The following is a 21,043-nucleotide window of genomic DNA, read 5'->3' as shown; positions in this document are numbered from 1 at the left end:
GAAGGGGATACTGGAACAAGCCAGGCCAGCGTCAAGCTAGACCAGGGCTCCCACGGAGGCGGGGTCAGGCACCATCGACTACACAGTTTAGGCGGGGCCAGGACAGCTGGGACCGGGCTACGACAAGACCTGATCCTTGCCTGGCGCCAACTCCGTGTTCCAGAGGCTTCCGCTAGACCACAATTCTCAGGGGCTCGCTCCGACAGCCGCCCTCTCTGACTTAGCCTCTCCTCCCGCGCTACGAGTCTTGGCTGCGCCTCCGCGCAGAGCACTCTGGGAATGGTAGTATTATTTAAGCTCACTGACGCACATAAGGAGTGTATCGGGACTACGTTTCCCAGAGTGCAGCGGGACGGGCGAGGGAAGGCAGGGGGGAAGGGACAGTCGGTCGCAGACCGCGCTGGGTTGCCGCCGCCGCTGCCGCCATCGTGCCAGCCCCACGGGTGAGTGTTGGGGCCAGCGCGCCGGGGCGGGGGCTGGGCCGCAAGAGCCGCGCTCTAGGCCGCCGGGAGCTTCTGCTTCGAGGCCCTGAGAGGCCCCTCCCCTCTTCACACCCCCCCGGCGGCCCGAAGAGGCGCGGGGCCCGCACCATGTGTCGCGCGCGGCTCCGCCTCCCGCGGATTCTTTGCGACCGCGGCCGGGGGAATGCTGAAAGCCTGACGGACGCCTGTCCGTGCTGCCCTGTGTCCTGGCTGTTGCGCGGGACTGCGCTGTGGCCAGATCTTTTTCTCTGGTCCGGACGATCAGGATAGCTCTCAGGGCCCCGCCCTGTGTGGCCTTGCCTGGCTTGCTCGAATCCTACAACCTCTGCTGGCAGGTTGGCGGGCCGACCCCAGACCCACGTCCCACCACCGGCTGGCGAAGATCCGGGGATGGGCAACGCCACCCAGCTCGCTCCAGAGCCAGCATGGGTAAGGGTTGCCCTCCTGCCGCTGCTGGGGCTTGGGACCCTTGCCCGGTTCCAAACCATAGCCCGGCTAGGATGTAGGTGAACGCTTCTCTGCCTGATTGCCTGCTGGGAGTGCACGAAACTTAACCTCTACCTTAGTGGAACCTATGCTGCATTGTCCAGCATGGAGGACAGGGGCAGGGAATCTGGGGCGGGAGGGGATGCCTCGTGGGACTTTATCTCTAGATAGTCTTAGGAAATCTGGACCTGGTGTCTTTGGAGAGGCAGTTCTCGGCTGGTAAGCCCAGCCTCCACCCTTCTTTATCCATGACAAGGCTCCAGCTCTGGGGTGGGTTGCCTGACTTTGTTATAATCGAGGAAGGATGCCAGATGCCAAAGAAGTGAAATTAGTTGTGTGAGCCACCAAGGTTTTTGTTAGGTTCCTCAGGCCCAGCCCAATTCTAAAATACATCAGAACCTCTGTTGTAGTTCTGAGGCAGGATGCTGCTGCTGGTGCTATTGCAGAAACTAACATTGGAATTTTTTAATGAAAGAAGCAGTTGGATGTATAAGAACCTCCTAGAGTCAGCATAGCATAGCCTGAAATAAAGATGATCCCTTAAGAAGGATAAGGTAGGATTTGATACGTGAAATGGGCTCCAAGCTTGAGTACCTTGAGCCCAGTGCTGGACAAGAAAACGTGGCAGGAACCTTGTGACTAGAGCTCTGGTTTTGACTGTGTTTGCCTTTTGAAGCTGGTTGCAGAGCTGGAGCTGGAAGTCGCAGAATGTCTGATTTCTCTTCACTTGTGCTGGAGCTGCTTGTGAACAGTCAAGAAGCTAGTTGGGCCTTGAGAAATTGCCTTAATAATGGCACCATAGATCATCACATTGAGTTCCTGGAGAAGAGGTATATTTAACCAGTTACTATTAGGCAGGCTTTGAAAGGGCACTTCTGTTTGAGTGATGATTAAGGGACTAGGCATCTCTTGTCAGCTTGAATTCTCTGGCCTATTAATGACTTCTGTGTCACAGTTCTTATAAGGACTAAGAAGCAGTTCGGTCCTGCAGACCTGGCCTCAGCAAGCATAGTGCCCAGTCTCTTAGGATGATTGACAGGAGCAGAATGTAGAAAGTCACTGTCTTTTGCCCACCTGCTCCATGAATATTTCCTCAGATATTGTTTTTTTCTGGTTTTCACTTGAGAATTTTTCTCCAGTCCAGTTCTCTACCCAGTCATTCTTCCTAGTCAAAGGCAATAAACAAAGATTTACTAACAGACTTCCTTGGAGCTAGGGATGTAACTGGTTTGTAGATTTCTTGTTTAATCCTAGCACTGAATAAATTGGGTGTGGTGGCACAAGCTTGACATCCCAGTTTACTTAGCACTGGAGAGGAAGGAGAACAAGTATCCAAAGTTATATCTTCAGCTACATAGGAAATTCAAGGCCAGCCTGGGATACATGAGACCCTGTCTCAAAGAAACAAAACAAACTAGCCTGTCTGGGTTTCAGATGAGCTAGGTCTGTGGCTGGAGATCAGTTTGCATATTCCAAGCTTCTGGGTGGCTTGTGCACAGGACTTCCTTTTCTCTTTTTCTTGATGCAGTGCTGGGGTCACACCCTGAACTATAAATGCTAGGCTACGTATACTCAGCACCTTGAGGTTCAAAAAAGATACTGTTCTTTAAAGCTAGCCAGAAATAGGAATTTGGGTCTCTCCTTATTCCTTAGAAGTTCCCAGAAACTAGCTGAGCAGTGGTGGCACACACCTTTAATCCTAGCACTCAGTAGGGAGAAGCAGGAGGATCTCTGTGAGTCCAGGCCAACCTGTCTTAAAAAACCAAAAAGAAGAAGAAGAAGAAGAAGAAGAAGAAGAAGAAGAAGAAGAAGAAGAAGAAGTAGTTGTTCCCAGAAACTTCTATCTAGAGTAAACCATTGCTAGGCGCCCTGACCCTGAGAAGCCCCTGATCTTTCTGGACTTGGAAGGTCACTTAGGTCTGAGGGGTATAGGAGAACCCTGAGGTTCTTCAGAATCTCTCTCTACCCTCTTCTGCCATGTACACAGTCATGGGACCTGACATAGGACAATTGAGTACAGCTGCACAAACAAGGGACGGAAACAAGCTTTCTGTTTGTTTTAGCTAATAAAATTATTTTTTTGATCTTTTAAAAATGTATTTTGTGGGGCTGGAGAGATGGCTCAGTGGTTAAGAGCACTGACTGCTCTTCCAGAGGTCCTGAGTTCAATTCCCAGCAACCACATGGTGGCTCACAACCATCTGTAAAGAGATCTGGTGCCCTCTTCTGGCCTGCAGTCATACACGCTGTATACGTAATAAATAAATAAATCTTTAAAAAAAATAGTCTCTTGAAAAAAAAAAAAAAAATGTATTTTGTGTGTGGCTATGCATGTGCCACAACTGTGGAGGTCAGAGGACAACTTGTAGAAGTCAGTTCTCTTCATGACATTATGTTATTAGGCAAGACAACAGGGACCTTTACCTGTTGGGCTATCTCAATAGCCCTAGAATTTATTTTGACACAGTATTGCTATGTAATTCAGAGTAGTTCTGAACTTGCTATATAGCCTAGGCTGGCCTTAAATTTACAATCCTGCTAGGATTATTGATGTATACCACCACCACCACCACCACGGTTGGCCTTTTTTTGTTTTGTATTTTGTTTCTCAAGACAGGGTTTCTCTGTGAAACAGTTCTGACTGTCCTGGAACTCACTCTGTAGACCAGGCTGGCCTTGAACTCACAGAGATCCTCCTGCCTCTGCCTCCCCAGTGCTGGGAGTAAAGGTGGTGCCACCACCACCTGGCACACAGTTGGCCTTTTAATATAAAATTTGATTCATTCTTTCTAGAATCCCACTTCTGTCTGAACCATGTCTAGGTTTATTCTGCTGCCTCTGCAGTTAGTGTTTTGAGGTGATGAATGATAAAGATACAGAATTCCCAAATTTTAGAATCAGGACATTTCTTTTATCAAAAAGATGACAAATGCCTGAAGTTCTAGCACCTGTGAGACTGAAGGAGTATCATGCATTTCAGACCAGCCTAGCATCACAAGACCCCCTCTTCTCAAAAACATCCTTGATGACAACAAAAACCTTTCAGAAAAGTGGTTCTTAACTTGCCGTTCACAACCCATTAGGGGTTGAATGACCTTTTCACAGGGGTTGCCTAAGACCATCAGAAAATAAAGTGATTTACAGTATGGCTCATAACAGTAGCAAAATTACAGTTATGAAGTATCAATGAAAATAAGTCTATGGTTGGGGGTCACCATAATCTGAGGAACTGTATTAAAGGATCACAGCATTAGGAATGTTGAGAACCACTGCGTCAGATAAGAGATACCTAGGTGGGTAAGAATGCTTGCTGTGCAAGGGTGAGGACCTGAGTTTAAATCCCCAGCACCCACATAGCCCAAGTATCGTCAGAGGCAGATGGGAGGTTTGCTCGGGCTTGCTGATTGCCAGTCTAACTCCTAGTTCAGTGAGACTGACCAGAACAAAGCCAAGAGCAAGACATCTGAGGCCTTCTTCTGATGTTCAGGAGCACATCTGTGTGAGGTCATGCCCACGAACACCATGCAAGAGACTTCAGTCATCTTAGCACTGTGGAGTATGAGGCAGGAGGGAGGCTTCAAGGTATATAATATCAGCCTGTGGTGGGGCTCACGCCTTTACTCCCAGGCAGAGGCAGGTGGATCTCCCAAGTCTGAGGCCAGCCTGGTCTACAGAATGAGTTCCAGGATAGCCAGGGCTACACAGAGAGAAACTGTCTCAAAAAAAAAAGGTTCAATGACAGTCTGGACTATATGATGAGATCATATCTCAAAAAAAAAATCAAAATTCCTTTAGTAAGGTATTAGCATTTTGTTTGACATGATCAAGATTTGTTTAATTTTTCTCTGAATGTTCAGTTTTTTGTGATTTTTTTTTTTTCCTAAAGACATTCTTTTGTCCTTTCTGTATGTCTGACTCGGGGCTGAGGCTACAGGGACGGACATGCTCACACACTGTCTAGCCCTGGTGCTAGAGAAGGAAGGTGTCAGTGCTGAGGGTGATGGAGTAATGTTGGCGTTATATGCTGAAGGCTTAGTAGAAGAGAACTGCAGGGACTCTGATTCTGTGCAGAAGGGGGAGCTTTTAAAGGACTAGAGAGTGTTGAAGAGCAAAGACTTAGTGGCCCCACTTTCCTCTCCAGTGACTGCTAAAAACCATAGGGATCTGCTAGGTTCCCCAAATGCCTGGGTATGTCAACAGCATTGTCCAGCCTTCTATTTTCTTGTCTGAGACATGGGTGTATAACATCTCTCACTTAACTGAAACTCCCTCATGATCAGCTTGATTCCAGTGACAAGCAGTTATTCCTTGAAATCTGTCTTGTTCCTCCAGCTTCCACCTCTGGAGTGACTTGGATTATATTACAGGCCTGTGTGTCTTCACTGTTGTGTTTTAGGTAGTGCTAGGGATGAAACTCTGGGCTTGTGGTATTCTCTGGCCAGCACTCTACCCACTGAACCACATCTTCAGTAGTCCTTGTTCCTTCAGCGGAAACTAGAACATCTTTCTGGGCTGAAAGATTAGCGGAGACCTCCCCAGAGATGAAAGGTCACTAGAGCTGGTCGCAGGGATTTTGAGTATGCAGTCAAGAGATGGCTGTTGTCTGGATGTTTCGACGCGGCAGGATCCACTAGGGTTGTCAGAAATGACATTACTGGGATTTGGGTATAGTTCAGTGGCAGAGCACTTGTGTAGAGTGGGCATGAGGCCTTAGATTCAGTCTCCGTCTTTGTAGGGAGTGGGTGTGGAGATGAGAAATGAGAAGACTGTTTTAGACTACATTTCAGCTTATCCTTATTGGGGCCTTGAGCATAAGAATAGTTTTTTGGGGCCAAGGGATAAAAACATTTTCCAAAATGGACATTGAAAGTTAGGCAGAAGGGGCTGGAGGGATGGCTCAGTAGTTAAGAGCACTGGCTGCTCTTCCAGAGGACCTGGGTTCAGTACTCAGCACCGGTATAGTGGCTCACAATCATTTATAATGGGATCTGATGCCCTCTTCTGGCATGCAGGTGTACTTGCAGACAGCACTCATATAAGTGTCCTGAGCTCTGGAATTAAAGATGTGCACCACCACTCCTGGCCTCTTAACCTTTTGTTTTAAGATGGGTCTCACTAGGTTGTCTAAGCTGACCTAGAATTCACACTATAACCTTGATTTTCTGATCCTCTGTCCTTGGCCTCTAGGCCTATGTTACCAACTCCAAAGGAAAGCCTGATGCCTCTAGAAGGATCTATATGCTACCATCTCACCTGCAGGTGGTTTCTAGCCATAGGGGAATGGCTCTTTGTTGTCCCTGTGGTGAATCAGCCTTGAACTACTGAGCACATACTCAGGCATTGGCTGATAGCAGAAAGACAGAAAAGGCATGGATTTCTCCTTGCTACCTATGTGCTTCTGCTATTTCACTTTGGTTCTTAGCTGTTCCATTCTGGCCATCTTTATGGATATTCAAGCGCTGGCTGTGCCAGGGGCCTTTCGTGTTTTTGAATTCCATCTTCTCGGAGTTATACCTTGCTGAAGTGCAAACTACACCAGCCTTGTAGGACCAGTTCATTATGAGGCTTGAGTCAGACAACATGATAGAGGAGGTGTCCTTTTGTCTTCTGTGGACTCTTGTTTGTTCTTTATATTCTCTGCTCTGCCCAGTCTTGTTATCACAGCAATGCTGTCTTCAGATGGTGGTGACAGACCATGGAAGTAGTTATTGAGGAGCCTCATTCCCCACCAGGGGACCTGATCAAAAAGCTCAAGACCTGAAGCTCAGTTCACAAATACACGCTAAAAAAGCCTAGCCTCCAGAGATCCATGAAACCATCTGGGAAAGGGAAGTTACTGGGGTAGTAAGTACAGAGAATACAGATCCCAGGATTCAGCTCCTGGATCAGTCTGGGCCCTGTAGGTCTCCAGGCATAGGATAGGGTTCAAGTGGTGCTAGGGATATATAGACTTCATTCAGTCTGTGGGTTCCAAGAAACAGCTCTGCCCCGGCTAACCACCTAGACACCAACATGTCTCTCTCAACTTGAGGCAGAGAAGGGGTAGGTTGGGCAGTTGCCATTCCTGGATCAAGAATGCCTCCCTGTTGCCGGGCAGCGCATGCCTTTAATGCCAGCACTCGGGAGGCAGAGCCAGGCGGATCTCTGTGAGTTCGAGGCCAGCCTGGTCTACAGAGCAAGATCCAGGACAGGCACCAAAACTACACAGAGAAATCCTGTCTCGAAAAACCAAAAAAAAAAAAAAAGAAAGAAAGAAAGAAAGAAAGGATGCCTCCCTGTGTTCAGCCTCCCTGTTGGAGGCTAATGATTACTCCCTACCACTGGATTCTGCTTTGGCCCCTTGGGTAATTTCTCCCTAATTTGCCTACAGTTACTGATGAGGAGCCAGGACCACCGGTTCCTAACACAGGGAGAAGTGAAGCAGGCTAGCGGCCAGATCTTCAAGGATTGGCTGTGTGTCTACCATTGGCCATAGCTGCTCTCCAAGGTGACTAGGGCCTTGGGACTAAGAGAGGGGGTTGGGGCCAGTCTCCACTTGTCTCATGTCACTCAGCTGAATGGATCAAAGGATCATTTCCTGGCAACTTATATAGAAGATGTGGGTGAAAGACATGGGTTACTGAGCCACTTGTGTTGAGCAGGCTTGCCCCAAACTGACAACTCCAGAGAACAGCCCGCCTAGGTTAGGCTCCCACACATTCATCCACTTAGTCAACAAAAAGTTATTGAGGGCTGGGCCAGGTACCATGGAAACGGGTAATTAAGACTGTCCTGGTCAGGGAGACAGACCACAATATAAATATGATGCTCTGACAGGGTGATGAATGCTAAGAAAAACAATGCAGGAGATAAAATGAGTAACCAGATTTCTGGATATGACATGGCTGATGAACTCACAGCAGCAGTGCTTATCTTCATAAGACTGGGTCATCAGAGAGAGGGGAGGGGCTGGCTGCTGCGAGAGGGGGTCATTCATTGGTATCACCATTGTTATTTGCCCAGCTCAAGTAAATAACCCTCCACTCGTGCTCATGAAGTAACTTTAATTCAATGCAGTGGGCTGAAAAAAAAAAAAAAGACATGAAAGTGTACGGGGGGAGCTTGTTAGGAAGAAGGGATTTGGTGGAGAAGAAAGGGAATCAGAGAAGATAATGGGGGAGAATATGATCATATTGTATGTATCATACATACAAAGTGTGTATGAAATTGTGAAAGAATAAAGGAAAATAAGTAACTGGACAGTTATTTTAGACTAGGATAGTCAGGGAAGGTATCAGTGAAGAGGTGACATTTGAATTGACACATAATGACAAGGAACCAGGTATCTCTCTAGTTGCATGAGTGGTCCAGGGCCGGGCGGTGGTGGTGCACGCCTTTGATCCCAGCACTCAGGAGGCAGAGCCAGGCGAGTCTCTGTGAGTTTGAGGCCAGCCTTGTCTACAGAGCGAGTTCCAGGACAGGCAACAAAACTGCACAGAGAAACCCTGTATCAAAAGAGAGAGAAAGAGGCAGTGGGGGTCCAGGTATAAGAAATAGGCTGGGCTGATGAGTCGCTAGCATCAAACCTTCCTTAAGTTCCTTGGCCTCTGGGTAAAGTATAGGAAGTCTGTGGAGGAGGAGTAGCTGCCTGGTAGGTAAAGGTGTTTATTGCCAAGCCTGACAACCTGCCTTCAAAGAGAACCAAGCCCTGCAAGTTTTCCTCTGACCTCCACATGTTTGGGCTCAAGCACACGCACACACCCCTAAATGAGTGCAATAAAAGAAGCAATGACTAGAGTTCTCAGGTGTCTGTTCAGAAACTAGCAAGATGCCCAGTGTGGTTGCTAAAGAGGAACATGGTAGGTGGGAACGTCAAGGTTAGACAGCCAGGAAGGCCAGGGTCTTAAAGTAGTAGTGAGGCTTTGTTCCAGATACCATGGAAACCATTGGAAGGCCACAGAATGTGAGTTACATATTGCAGATGCATGATACTAGAGAGGCAGGATTACTTTTTAAATAAATTTATTTTTATTATTGTATGTGTGTGAGTGTTTTGCTTGCATGTACATATGGGTGCCTAGTGCCCTAGGAGGTAACGAGCCTCCATGCAGATGCTGGGAATTGAACCCATGTTCTTTGCAACAAGTGTTCTTAACCACTGAGCCAACTCTCCATCCCAAGAGGCAGATTTTTATGGTTCTATTTGAAACAGGGTTTCATATAGCCCAGATTGGCCTTGAGCTCCCTGTGTAGCCAAATATGGCCTTAAACTCCTGATCCTTTTGCCTCCAACTCCCAAGTGGCAGGATTGCAAGTATGTACCACCATACCTAGCCAGAAGGCCAGATTTTTTTTTTCCCCTGAAGGACAGGCAGTCACTCTGTTGGACTGTCCTGTGAAGAATCCTTCTCAAGGCAGGTGAGCTGTCTCAGTAAAAAAACCCTAACACCCTGAGTCCTGTTCCCCAGCTTCCTTGGAAAGAGAATTGACTCCTCAAAGTAAACCTCTGACTCTACAGTGCTTACCTGCACTTGCATACATACCGTATAGCCACACAAATAATGAGTAAATTTTTATATTTACATTTAATCCTTTCAGGCTCTGTGCTTCAAGATTTTGGTCCTGGCAAACAGAAGGAAGGGGGAAATGGCATTCATTTTCTAAGGCTGTATTGCAAGCTCAGTGGAGTAGCATTCTTCACTGGACCTAGTGATGGGCCTTCAGATGGGAGATCATCTCTGTCTGTGGAATTAGTGTTTTTTTTTTTTTTTTAAACCTTCTCTGTCATTCTTGTGCCCATGTCAGCCCAGGTCCAGCTTGGCTAGCATCTATCTAACTCTCCTTGGTTGAAACAGTAGAAACTATTTTGTGATTTTGGTGTGTGTTTTTTTGTGTGTGTGTGTGTGTGTAGTGCTGGGGATTAAACCCTGGGCTTCGCACAAAGTAAGTGCTCTATAACTGAACCCTTTATTTTTATCTTACATTTTTTTTGGAAGGACATGCCACAATGCGTATAGAAGTCAGAGAACAACTTCTGCCATGTGGGTTCCAGGGATTGAAATCAACAAGTTTGGTAGTATATGCCTTTACCTACTGAACCATCTTGTCAGGTCTCCGACCCTTCTTATATGTATGAATATTTTACTTGCATTTATGTGCATGCTCTGTGTACATGCTTGTTGTCCACAGGGGACAGAAGAGGGTTTTGGATTCTGTGGAGCTGGCATTACAGATGTTTGTGAGCCCAACATGTGAATACTGGGAACTGAACCCAGGTCTTCTGCTAGGGCAGCAAGTACTCTTAACTGTTAACCTATCTTTGCAGTGACTTTTTTTTTCCTGGTATAAGACATCACTTTAGCCCAGACTTGCCTAGAACTCACATAGTCTTCATCTCTAAACCCCTAAGTCTTGAGATTACAGGCATAAACTACTATATAAATCCATCTTCAGCCCTTGGTGTAAAAATCTCTGAGAGGGGCCTGCTTTGCCTCTCTCAGAGATTGAGACTCAGAGGTCTAGGGCTTCATGCCTAGAGGCTACTGTTTCACAGATGAGATCTGTTCATTTTTATCTCTAAGAGGGCTCAGGTTGCCATTGGAAACCTGACTCTGGAGCCCGCTAAACCTGGGCAGTTGAAGTCTACCGTCTACCAGCTGCGGAGTTGGTGAACTCACTGAATCTCATTTTGTTCATTTCTGACATGAGTATTGCTGGGGTGGGGTAGTACATATAAGGTTCTTTGTACATTTCTCTCTTTGCTTGATCTATGTCTGTTTTTGAAACAGGAGTCTCCGTGATGTGTTGATTACTGCTATCACAGATTTTGTCTTTGGAGACATTTGACATTTCTTTTGCCTAGTGAGACCTTTTAGGTCAACACTTAACCTGGAGTCAATGGTTGGATTATTCTTTTTTTTTTTTTTCCCTGAGACAGTGTTTCTCTGTGTAACAGCCTTAGCAAGATAGGGATGGTTATAGATGACCTGGAGCTTAGACAGTTTGATCTTTTTTGTTTGTCTTACTTTTTTTGTTTTTGTTTTTGTTGTTGTTGTTTGCTTTTGAGACAGGGTCTAATATAACTCTGGAGGGCCTAGAATTTACTAAGTAGACCAGGCTACTTTCAAACTCTCTGCCAATCTCTGCTTCCTGAGAGCTGAGACTAAAGATGTATACTGCTTCTTGCGCTATGTCTGTCTGTCTGTCTATCTGTCTCTCTCTCTCTCTCTCTCTCTCTCTCTCTCTCTCTTGTTTTTGTTTTTGGAGACAGGGTTTCTCTGTGTAGCTTTGGAGCCTGTCCTGGAACTCACTTTGTAGACCAGGCTGGCCTTGAACTCACAGAGATCCGCCTGGCTCTGCCTCCCACATTGCTCTTTCTCTTTTTAGTGTATTTTATTTGTATGGGTGTTTTTTCTGCATGAGTATCTGCACCATGTTCAAGCCTGCTGCTGTTGGAGGCCAGAAGAGGGCATCAGAGTTGCAGAGGTTGTGGGCCTCCATGTGGGTTCTGGGAATTGAACCCAGGTCCCCTAGAAGAGTAGCCAACACTATAAGCAATTTGAGCCATCTCTCCAGCCCCATCTTGCTTTTTTTGTTTGTTTGTTTTTGAGACAAGCTCTCACTTTGTAGCCCAGGCTAGTCTGAACACTGCTGTCCCTGAGGCTGGCCTTGATCTTCCAACAATCTTTCCACCTCGGCATCCCAAAAGCTTGGGTTATAGGTATATGTAACACCTAGCAGTTTGTTTGTGTTGTATAGTTTTGGCTTTTTGTTTTTATATGTCTATATGTGACCAGAAGAGAGGGTATCAGATCATTTGGAGCTGGAGTTGCATGCAGTTGTGAGCCGCCTGATATTGGTGATGTGAGCCTAACTTTAATCCTCTGGAAGAGCAGGAACCACTATTAACAGCTGAGTAATCTCTCCAGTTCCTTTCTTTGTTATTGTGTTTGTTTGTTTGATTGGTTGATTGAGACAGGCTCTCACTATGTAGCTCTGGCTGGCTTGTGTATCACTATCTAGACCAGGCTGGCCTCGAACTCAACAGAGATCTTCCTGCCTCTGCCTCCAAGTGCTGGGATCAAAGGCCTGCACCACCACACCTGGATCCTATTATTTTTCAAAACAAGAGTTTTCACTGCAATCTGGTGGCCTGAAACTCACAAAAGTCCTACTGAACCTCCCAAGTGCTGGAATTACAGGCATGCACCATGTATCTGACTGCTTGTTTTAAGGTGGGTCTTGCTATGTAGCCCTGGCCTGCCTGTAATTCACTCATTATTCTCTCCTTTAAAACCACCTAAGTGCTGGGACTGGAGAAATGTAATACTATACTGAGTTTAGGGTTTGGCTTTAACCCAAAGTAACAGTGTTAAAGGGAACATGTGACCAACTTTGTGGTTTAGGGTTCAGTTATGCAAGGCCTTGTTGGCTCTGATATCTGAATGAGCTTTAGGCAAGCCCTTCCACATTGTTCAGCCAAACCTGTTTACCTATCTGTAAAACAAGATGGCAGTGGAACATCACGTGTTACGTTTGGGTACATGGAAATAAATGCATGAAGTTTGAGCAGGCTAGGAGTAAGGTTAGTCTCCTCAAAGCAGAGGTCTTAATGCAGTCTTTTTTGGGGTTTTCTTTTTGTTGTTTTGTTTTTGAGATAGGTCTTAAACTCCCTGTGTAGCCAAGGGAGCTACACCTTGAGCTTTTGATCCTCCTGCCTCCACCCTGCCTTAAAACAAGCAACAACAAAACAAAACCGTACCTAACTGGACATAGTAGTACATGCCTTTAATCCTAGCATTCAGGAGCAAACATCAGGTGGATAATAGTCCAGCCTGGTCTATATAGCAAGTTCTAGGCTAGTCAGTTCTAGACTGCATAGTGAGACTATTCCAGATAGATAGATTCATAGGATAGATAGGACAATACTGCTGAAAAAGTGCCACCCCACTGTCCTCCCATGTGCCAGCACTTCTGGTTTCTGGGTTGATTTCCAGCCTTGCTTCCTCTCACTCCGTCTCTGACATCCTAGTTTCCTGTCCTCGTCTGTTCTGGTGCTGTCACATATTTGGTGGTGCTGATTCTTCTGCTTGGCATGTTCTTTTCTAGGACCTCCCCTGAGAAGTACCCAACCTTGATGTAGGTTAAGGGCAGAAGGAAGAATGACCCTCATTATTTCTGTAGCTTTTCTCCAGAGCTCTTGGGAACTGGGCAGAATATCTTGGGGGCCACGTTGATGGAATACTAAGGTAGAAGAGGTAGAGGTGTGAGGGCAGGGAATGTGGAAGTTTGGAAATGTGAGATTAGTAGAGGGCCTATGCTCCCGTTTATTGGTTTGTTTCTTGGCACAAACATGAACTGGAACACACCTTATGTTCCTGTGTGCAGGTGTGGCTGGGTCCAAGCTTTCTCCTTGTGCTTGTTTTAGACTTTCCTGGACATTTCCTAGTCATATGGGCATAGAGTTTCTATTTTTAGTGCACCTACCTCCTAGGGAACTTAAAATAAAACTGGTTTCATTTCCTGTCCCTTCATTGGCTAGAGTATCTGTCATAAACTGGAGGATTGGATTTATCTCTATTCCTCTACTCTGTCCCTTTCTGTTGGCTCCTCTGGCCTTGGCTGAGGTTGTAGGGACTGTAGTAAGTTAGTATTTACCATGTCAATCACTTTACTAAGTTTCATTGGCAAAGAAGCTACCTAACCACCAGCAACCTCGGGATTAACATCTTCAGTTTTGCAGAGGAGAATGTGGAAGCCCTAGAAGCAGTGGCTTGTATTAGCTCCCACTGCAGCAGCTAATGGTTTTCTGCTGGGGTGAAGTTGCCTTCTTATGTCTCCAACATATTATCAGGACAGAGGATGTTCTCCTGTGCAGTCAGATGCATACAGAGCAACACATGAGTGTATAGGGCCCATAGGAAGTGCAGGCTGCCCTCCCTTGGAGGGCTTTGACAAAGCTGAAGTGGCTTTTTCATCAGTATCCCTGGGATCATGGCCTCTAGCTAGGTGGGGATTCCCTTTCAGGAATAGGGTAGTTGGTGAGACAGGATGATGTGCAGAGATGCTGTTTCTCACTCACAGCCTCCATCTATTTCCCTTTCTCATCCTTCTGTCATAGCTCTGAAGGGAGTAGAGAATATCATTATCATTGAAGAAATAACAGCAGAAAAGGCCAGCTCAAGAGTCATTTGCCCTCAGAGTTGTTAGGTGGCTCCTTAGGACTTGCTGTGGTCAGGAGTGGGGTCTTTAGAAGCCGTGTGTCCCTCCCTCCCCCATTGCTGGAACATCCCTGGGATAGTGTTGGAAGCTTGAAGGCTAAATGAGAAACATTCTGCACAGAAACATCAGTAGTTTCTGGTCTAATCAGTGGTTAGAATGTCAGTAACTGGCCTTAAGAGGTTATTAAAGGAAAATATGGAGCTGGGGCCAGTGTTTAGTTCCTTCTCCCCTTACTGGACTTATAGGGCTATTCTGATATTTCTTTGCCCTGGTTACATCCTTAGCACCCATCTTGTGTAACTGGCACCCCTCTATCATCAACCTGGAGCTCCTTAGAAGACGGGCTAAATGTGGCTCCTACCACTGGTTGGGGTTGGTAAGGTCTCCTGTGAGATCCCCAAGGCTTTGTCACATAGTCTGAAAGAACAGGGATCAACAGGATTTATTTACCTGATAAGGAGGCTAGAAGACAAAGGTCAGTGGCTGGCTGTTTTGTGCTTCTGTGGTACTAACACTGTGTTCGTCTTGCTGGTTTTGCAGGTCTTGGTGAGGTGGGTGACTCTCCAGGATGGGAGACAAGCCAATTTGGGAGCAGATTGGATCCAGCTTTATTCAGCACTACTACCAGTTATTTGATAACGACAGAACTCAACTAGGCGCAATTTACGTAAGTCTCTAACTTGAGAGCCAGAACAAGACCCTCAGAAACTAATTTGGATCTCAAGAGTGGGAGCTGTGGTATCCTGAAGAAGATGTTTGGGCTTTGCCGTTCCACGTGGTCGGCACCTTATTAAGGCATGTAGTCCTAGGAGTACCCCTCTTCCAAATGAAGTAGCAGCAGTCAGAGACTAGGACTCCTTATCCTCCGGAGGCAGCAGCCATGAGCCTTTTCAATATGAAGCTGGCTTCATTTAAGACCAGAACACCTGAGTGCTCATGGGGATCAAATAGTTAACCCAAGGAGTCTTCTAGGCAGGCAGGTTTTTTTTATTCTGTTTTGGTTTTTTGAGACAGGGTTTCTCTGTGTAATCCTGGCTGTCCTAAAGCTTTTTTTGTAGATCAGGCTGGCCTAGAATTTAGAGTTCCACCTGCCTCTGCCTCCCAAGTGCTAGGATTAAAGGTGTTCGCCACTGCTACCCTGCAGAAATAAAGAACTTCTAATTTAAAAATTATTGCTAGTATAAATTTGTGATTCAGCGTTAATTTTTCTCTTGTTTCCAGACAAGTAAACAGGTATGGACTCGTTTCCCCAAGCAAGGCCCTTGTGAGGACTTTTTTTTTTAGGGCCTTAGAGTGCTGAGGCCCTGATTCTACATTTCCTATGCACTTTTCAGATTGATGCATCATGCCTTACGTGGGAAGGACAGCAGTTCCAGGGGAAAGCTGCCATTGTGGAGAAGTTGTCTGTAAGTAAGGTCCAGAACTGAGATACCGGTAGCATCTTTTGGGCCCCTTCTGACCTCAGCCTGCCTCCCATTCTTTCTCTTGCAGAGCCTTCCGTTCCAGAAAATCCAGCATAGTATCACGGCACAGGACCATCAGCCTACACCAGATAGCTGTATCATCAGCATGGTTGTAGGCCAGCTCAAGGTAGTAGTGCCACTGTGTTTGAGGGCAGTAGTGGGTAGGCAAAGCAGAGCCCTGGGCTCCTGCCTTCCCTGTGGATATGAAGATGTGATCTGTTTATTGAGGGACATCCAGAGGGACAATCAAAACAAAAGTCATCAAAATGACTGCCTAGGCCTGCTTTTTATTTTTATTTTTCTTCCTTTTTGGTTTTTAAGATAGGGTTTCTCTGTGTAGCCCAGGCTGTCCTGGAACTCACTCTGTAGATCAGGCTGGCCTCAAACTCAGGGAGTCACAAATGCATAGTAGTTGTGCTTTAGCCTGCCCAGAGCTGGCGTTACAGGTTTGAGCCACCACGTGAAAAAGTCATGTTTCTTCTTACTCCCACATCCCACCCCTCCCCCTGAACATTTTCACTTGTTTTTTAGTTAAATTTTTTTTTGAGATGTTCTCATGTAGCCCAAAGGTGACCTCAAATTCTCTGTATAGCTAAGGATCACCTTGAACTCCAATCCTCCTGCCTCCATCCCTCAAGTGCTCAGATTACAGGTGTGTGCCAGCCAGTATGGCTTATTTATTGATCCTAGAGTGCTGGAATTAATGTGCATGAGTCACCAGATATTTTGGGGTTGTTTTTGTTTGTTTTGTTTTGTTTTTTTAAGACATGGTTTCTCTGTGTAACTGCTCTGGCTGTCCTGGAACTAACTTATTAGACCAGGCTGGCCTTGAACTCACAGAGATTTGCCTGCCTCTGCCTCCCCAGTGCTACAATTAAAGGTGAGCACCACCACCACCATCACCCGGTAGCCTGCACTATTTAATGTAATAGCCATGAGCCACATGCAATTGACCTTTCTTGCCTTCTCCCTTCTTCTCTTAGTGCTGGGCATTGAGTACATGATAAACATGTACTGTCTTGGACTGAGCTACGTTCTCGACCCCACAAGTATTTCTTTCTATCCTGTCTGTCTGTCTGTCTAGCTAGCTACCTACCTGTGTATGTATGTGAGTCTGGATCTCACCTGTGTAACCCTGGCTGGCCTAGAACTTGCTATGTAGACCAGATTGGCTCCACACAATTTTAAATGGGCTAATTAAATTAAAATGAGCTCCCTTAGTTGTACTAGTCACACTTTGAGTGCTTGTGGTCAGTGGCTATGGTTGCAGAACGTTCTAACGAAGAACACTGGTCTAGAGCCTTTATGGAAAAGAGACAAGATGAATAGGAGCAGAGTCAAGCTGTATTCCCAAATTCTTGGGCTCCTGCATCGCCCTGAGAATTAGGTAGGCCTGCTAGTTGGATGCTGAGAGACAGTTCTCTGCTACAGCCCTCAATGATACCACACAAGCTGATGCTCTCTCAATCTCTTTCTCTCTCTGAGATAGGGTCTTGCTCTGTAGACCAAGCCCTTGAATTCACAGAGATCCATCCTCCTGCCTCTGCTTGCTAAGTGCTAATATGAAAGGAGTGTACCACCCTTCCTGGCCCAAGTTAGCTCTTTTACGTGCCAAGCAAAGCAAATATCTAGAAGTCCTGCCTTGTTGTATTTTCCTTGTCCCTTCGGGGGGGAAAAAAAGTGAAAAACTGTATGTGTGTGTGTTTACATGATGGGTGTATGCTGTGTATGCTGCAACACTCATGTGGAAGTCAGAGGAAAACTCTCCTTCCAACTCAGGCCACCAGGCTTAGAGGGCAAGAGTACCTCGTTGACCTTTTTTTTCAAGGTATGTGTCACTGTGCCTGGCTCCTTTACCTCTCTTAAGACCTGTCATCCTTATAGTCAGACAGTGTTTTCAAAAACCCCTTCCCAAAGCAGGACAAATTGGCTGACTCCTTGGTCAGATCTCAGCTTTCTGGGAATATGTTACGGTAGGACTCAGTACATGCCTACTTCTCCCCTAGGCTAGCTGAATAGTGCTTCCTGAGTCCAATATGGGTGTGGAAGCGGGGGAGTGTTTGGGTCCAGTATGTGTGTGGAAAGAGTATCCTTTGCCTCTGTATTGGACCCAGAGGGAATACCTACAAGTCTGGCCTTATTCTTCTGTCAGTTCCTCTTGCCTTTTGTGAATGCCCTGCCCAGAACCTGCAACCCAGTAGGCCCTTAGAGTTGAGGAGGTATTTCCAAGGAGCCCATTGTCCCCTTCCTTAGGCTGAGGTAATAAGCAGTGCCACTTCACACCTAGGTTCAGATTCCTCCTGGTGTTTCTGTCCAACCTGGAGCTTCAGGTGACCAGTTTACCTCCTTGTTGACTGTAATTCTTTGTTTTTGTTTTTTGAGACAGTGTTTCTCTGCGAAACAGTGTCCTGGCTGTCCTGGGATCCGCCTCCCAAGTGCTGGGATTAAAGGCGTGCACCACCGGCACCCGGGGACTGTAATTCTTAGAAAAAGAAGTGATGCTGGAGACTGCCTATTAACTAGGCCTTACTTACTCTCATTTTCTGAATTCTGGTTAGAGGTTTGGGCCTGCTTTTTTTCTGTTGTAGTGTTAATGCTGGTCATTCCCCCATCCTACTCCACCCCTTATACTTATAAAATTGTGATCCTATTGTGAACTTTGTGTGTGTGTGTTATTTTACTTATTTGGGTTGGGGGGCTTATTTGCTTGTTTGATTCTTTTGTTTGTTTGTTTGTTTTAAATAGTCTTGTCATACACGCTGGAAGGCATGTCCCACCATGCCCAATGTGAACTCAGTTTTGAGCCTTCAGTCATTTTACTCAGACTCAGTCAGTTTTAGCAGTAATTTCTCTTGATTGGACTAATTGGCTTTATTGAACACTGAGGTCACTTATGGGTTTTTTTTGGTAAGTGCTACAAGATTCCCAGCTGGGCGGTGGTGACGCACACCTTTAATCCAGCACTCGGGAGGCAGAGCCAGGAGGATCTCTTGAGTTCGAAGCCAGCCTGGTCTACAAAGCGAGATCCAGGATAGGCACCAAAGCTATACAGAGAAACCCTGTCCCCCCCCCCTCCCAAAAAAAAACCCAAACAAACAAACAAACAAACAAACAAACAAAAAAACAAAGAAAAAGAAAAGATTCTTTAAATTTTTTGATCACATCTATTCAGAGACAGGCAAGTCCTCTGCTCTGTTGCCTTTTCAATATATATGGCAGTGTGAGTAGCCATTTATTGACATCTACATGACCAGCAGTGTTTCACAAATAGCAGTTCACATTCACAAGTACCTATTCTGTACAGGAATTGAGTTTGAAGCCAATGAGTGCCTGATCCTAAAGACTGTATTATCTGCCTTGTTCTACCGCTGAACATTTTTCCTATTGCTTGGCCTTCTTACTGAATCTTCTCTTTCTTCCTCCATACAGGCCGATGAAGATCCCATTATGGGTTTCCACCAGATGTTTCTATTAAAGAACATCAACGATGCTTGGGTTTGCACCAATGACATGTTCAGGCTTGCCCTGCACAACTTCGGCTGACCTCGTCCTGGCCAGACACTCATGCTGTTTCCTCCTCCCTCCTCTTCCCAATACTATCTCACTCCTCCAGATGCTCCGAACATCATACACAAACGAGCAGGGCCGAGGTGGAAGTGGTGCAGTGCGCTTCTGTCACCGCGGTGTTGTGCATGATGTTTGGATGCTAGACTAGTTGCATCTGACAGGAGAAGTTTGTGTTGTACCAGCGCATGCCTTGGAAAGACTTAAGTAATGCAAAAGATTGTCGGTTTTTGGTTTTGTTTTATTTTGTTTTTTAATCTACTGACAAGTTGCTCTAGTAACCCAAAGAAGTGAAGGAGAAAGCAGCTGCCTCACCGCCCAGATATTGATTTGTTCAGATGTTTCAATGCCTCATGATACAATAAACCACAAACGTTTTCTTAACAGTTTAAATTGTTTTAATTAGTTAAGTAGTTGTCTGGGCATCAACAGTTCTGGCCAGTTGTCTCTCATGTCCCCTTCCCATCTCTGCCTCACCTTAACATTACCTGCTGCAAGGAGCAAACTGACTGAAGTTAGCATCCCAGCTAAGTTTCTCTCAAGCTTGCTAGGGGCAGAGTTCTCTCCACCCCACTTGGTCTTTGGGAAGCAGGAAGAGCTGGAAGCAGATCTGGCCTGAAGCTTGTCCTGTACTGAAGGCTCTTCAGTTGGTTCTGCCTGACACCTCCTGTGGCCTCTGCTCTGAGTTGGTTCAGGTCTAGTAGCAGAGTAGATGATTCTCCTGTAGCAGCTAGAAAGGCCTTGATAAATATGGTCTCCCATGTTTAGACTCTATGGGTTGAAGTACCAGATGGGGGGGACCTGCTTTATTCCCCAAAGGGTCAGGATCACATTCAGAGTGCCCACATTGCCTAAGCAAAGCAAGAGATGCTGTACCCCCTGCTTGGGATATCAGCCAGGCCCCATTGAGTTGGAGTATAAATTACACAATATGGAAGAAATCTGTGAAGGAGTCATGCTCTAGTTCTTCTGCAGGGCATTTACACACCATCTTACCTTCCACGCACCCCATGCGCTCTTCAAATCCCAGGAAGTCGTAACTATTGGGGCAGTTTCTCCCCTGCTCCTTAGTTTGGGCACAGGTCTTGCCCAGTACAAATCTAGCTTTTCATCCTTGAGACCTCTGGATATTATAAAGCTGGTATCAAAATAGCAACTGCAGGCTAGAACCAGGCCTAGGGTTGGTCGGGCACACCTGAAAGCCCTCCCCCTCCATCGTGCACTGTGGGGGGAGAGTAAATTTTTTCATGCTCCACGGGTTGCTTGGTTACACCAGCATAGTCCTGGACAGCACACAGGAGGTATCAGTGGGACTGATCTCTAAGCTGCTGTGTATTGGGGGAAGTAGGGGTGGGGGAGAGGTAGATACCGCTGCCTCTGAATCCACCCTGTATAAAATCTGCAATACAGCTTCTTCCATGTACCTGTGCCTGAAATGTCTGCAATAAAGAGGTGTTTGTAAACAATGGTTTCTTTATTCCTAATTTGAAGTTGCCATGTGGGACAAAGGGATGCTGGGGACAGTCGGGACAATGACAGTAGTTTTTTCAGTAGTAACCATCTTCCTGGGTCTTACTCCTAAGAGAACAGACTTCTACCAATTCACCTTTTCAGGGTCTGAAAAGTCACTACCTGGGTGGTAGAGTTGACTCTGTTACTCAGAGTTCATCAGAATGAGCCAGGACCTGGGTTGGATCTCCAGAGAGAGAAGGGCTTTAGGCAACCCAGTGCTCCATGAGCACATTTGCTCTTTCTCAGTCTTGGGAAATTTCTCCCCTGCTGGGAAGCAGTGGAGAAGCAAGCAGCCTAGGAAGGCGAGCTTGGATAGGAGCTAATTGGTCTCCCAGA

The 21,043-nt window shown here is 46.2% G+C and overlaps 1 protein-coding gene across 4 annotated transcripts; it reads left to right on the top strand.

Annotated features, from left to right (window-relative positions):
* Positions 1–338: 338 nt before the first annotated feature.
* Nutf2 (nuclear transport factor 2) lies at positions 339–19,581 on the top strand. Of its 4 annotated transcripts, none has more exons than XM_059264103.1 (6): positions 339–443; positions 7,339–7,455; positions 14,709–14,835; positions 15,503–15,574; positions 15,660–15,758; positions 19,061–19,581. In XM_059264103.1, exons 3-6 carry the CDS (start codon positions 14,737–14,739, stop codon positions 19,172–19,174), a joined length of 384 nt encoding a protein of 127 aa, XP_059120086.1. In that variant the 5' UTR covers positions 339–443; positions 7,339–7,455; positions 14,709–14,736; the 3' UTR covers positions 19,175–19,581. The 4 variants fall into 4 exon arrangements, with proteins under 4 accessions (XP_059120086.1, XP_059120084.1, XP_059120087.1 ...); XM_059264104.1 differs by lacking the exon at positions 7,339–7,455 and adding an exon at positions 11,744–11,857 and having other exon boundaries at positions 355–443; XM_059264101.1 differs by lacking the exon at positions 7,339–7,455 and having other exon boundaries at positions 347–443.
* Positions 19,582–21,043: the final 1,462 nt, after the last annotated feature.

Source organism: Peromyscus eremicus, chromosome 5 (genome assembly GCF_949786415.1).
Source record: "Peromyscus eremicus chromosome 5, PerEre_H2_v1, whole genome shotgun sequence".
NCBI lineage: Eukaryota > Metazoa > Chordata > Mammalia > Rodentia > Cricetidae > Peromyscus > Peromyscus eremicus.
Note: the sequence above shows the minus strand (reverse complement) of the source record. Positions and strands in the feature narration are given on the sequence as shown.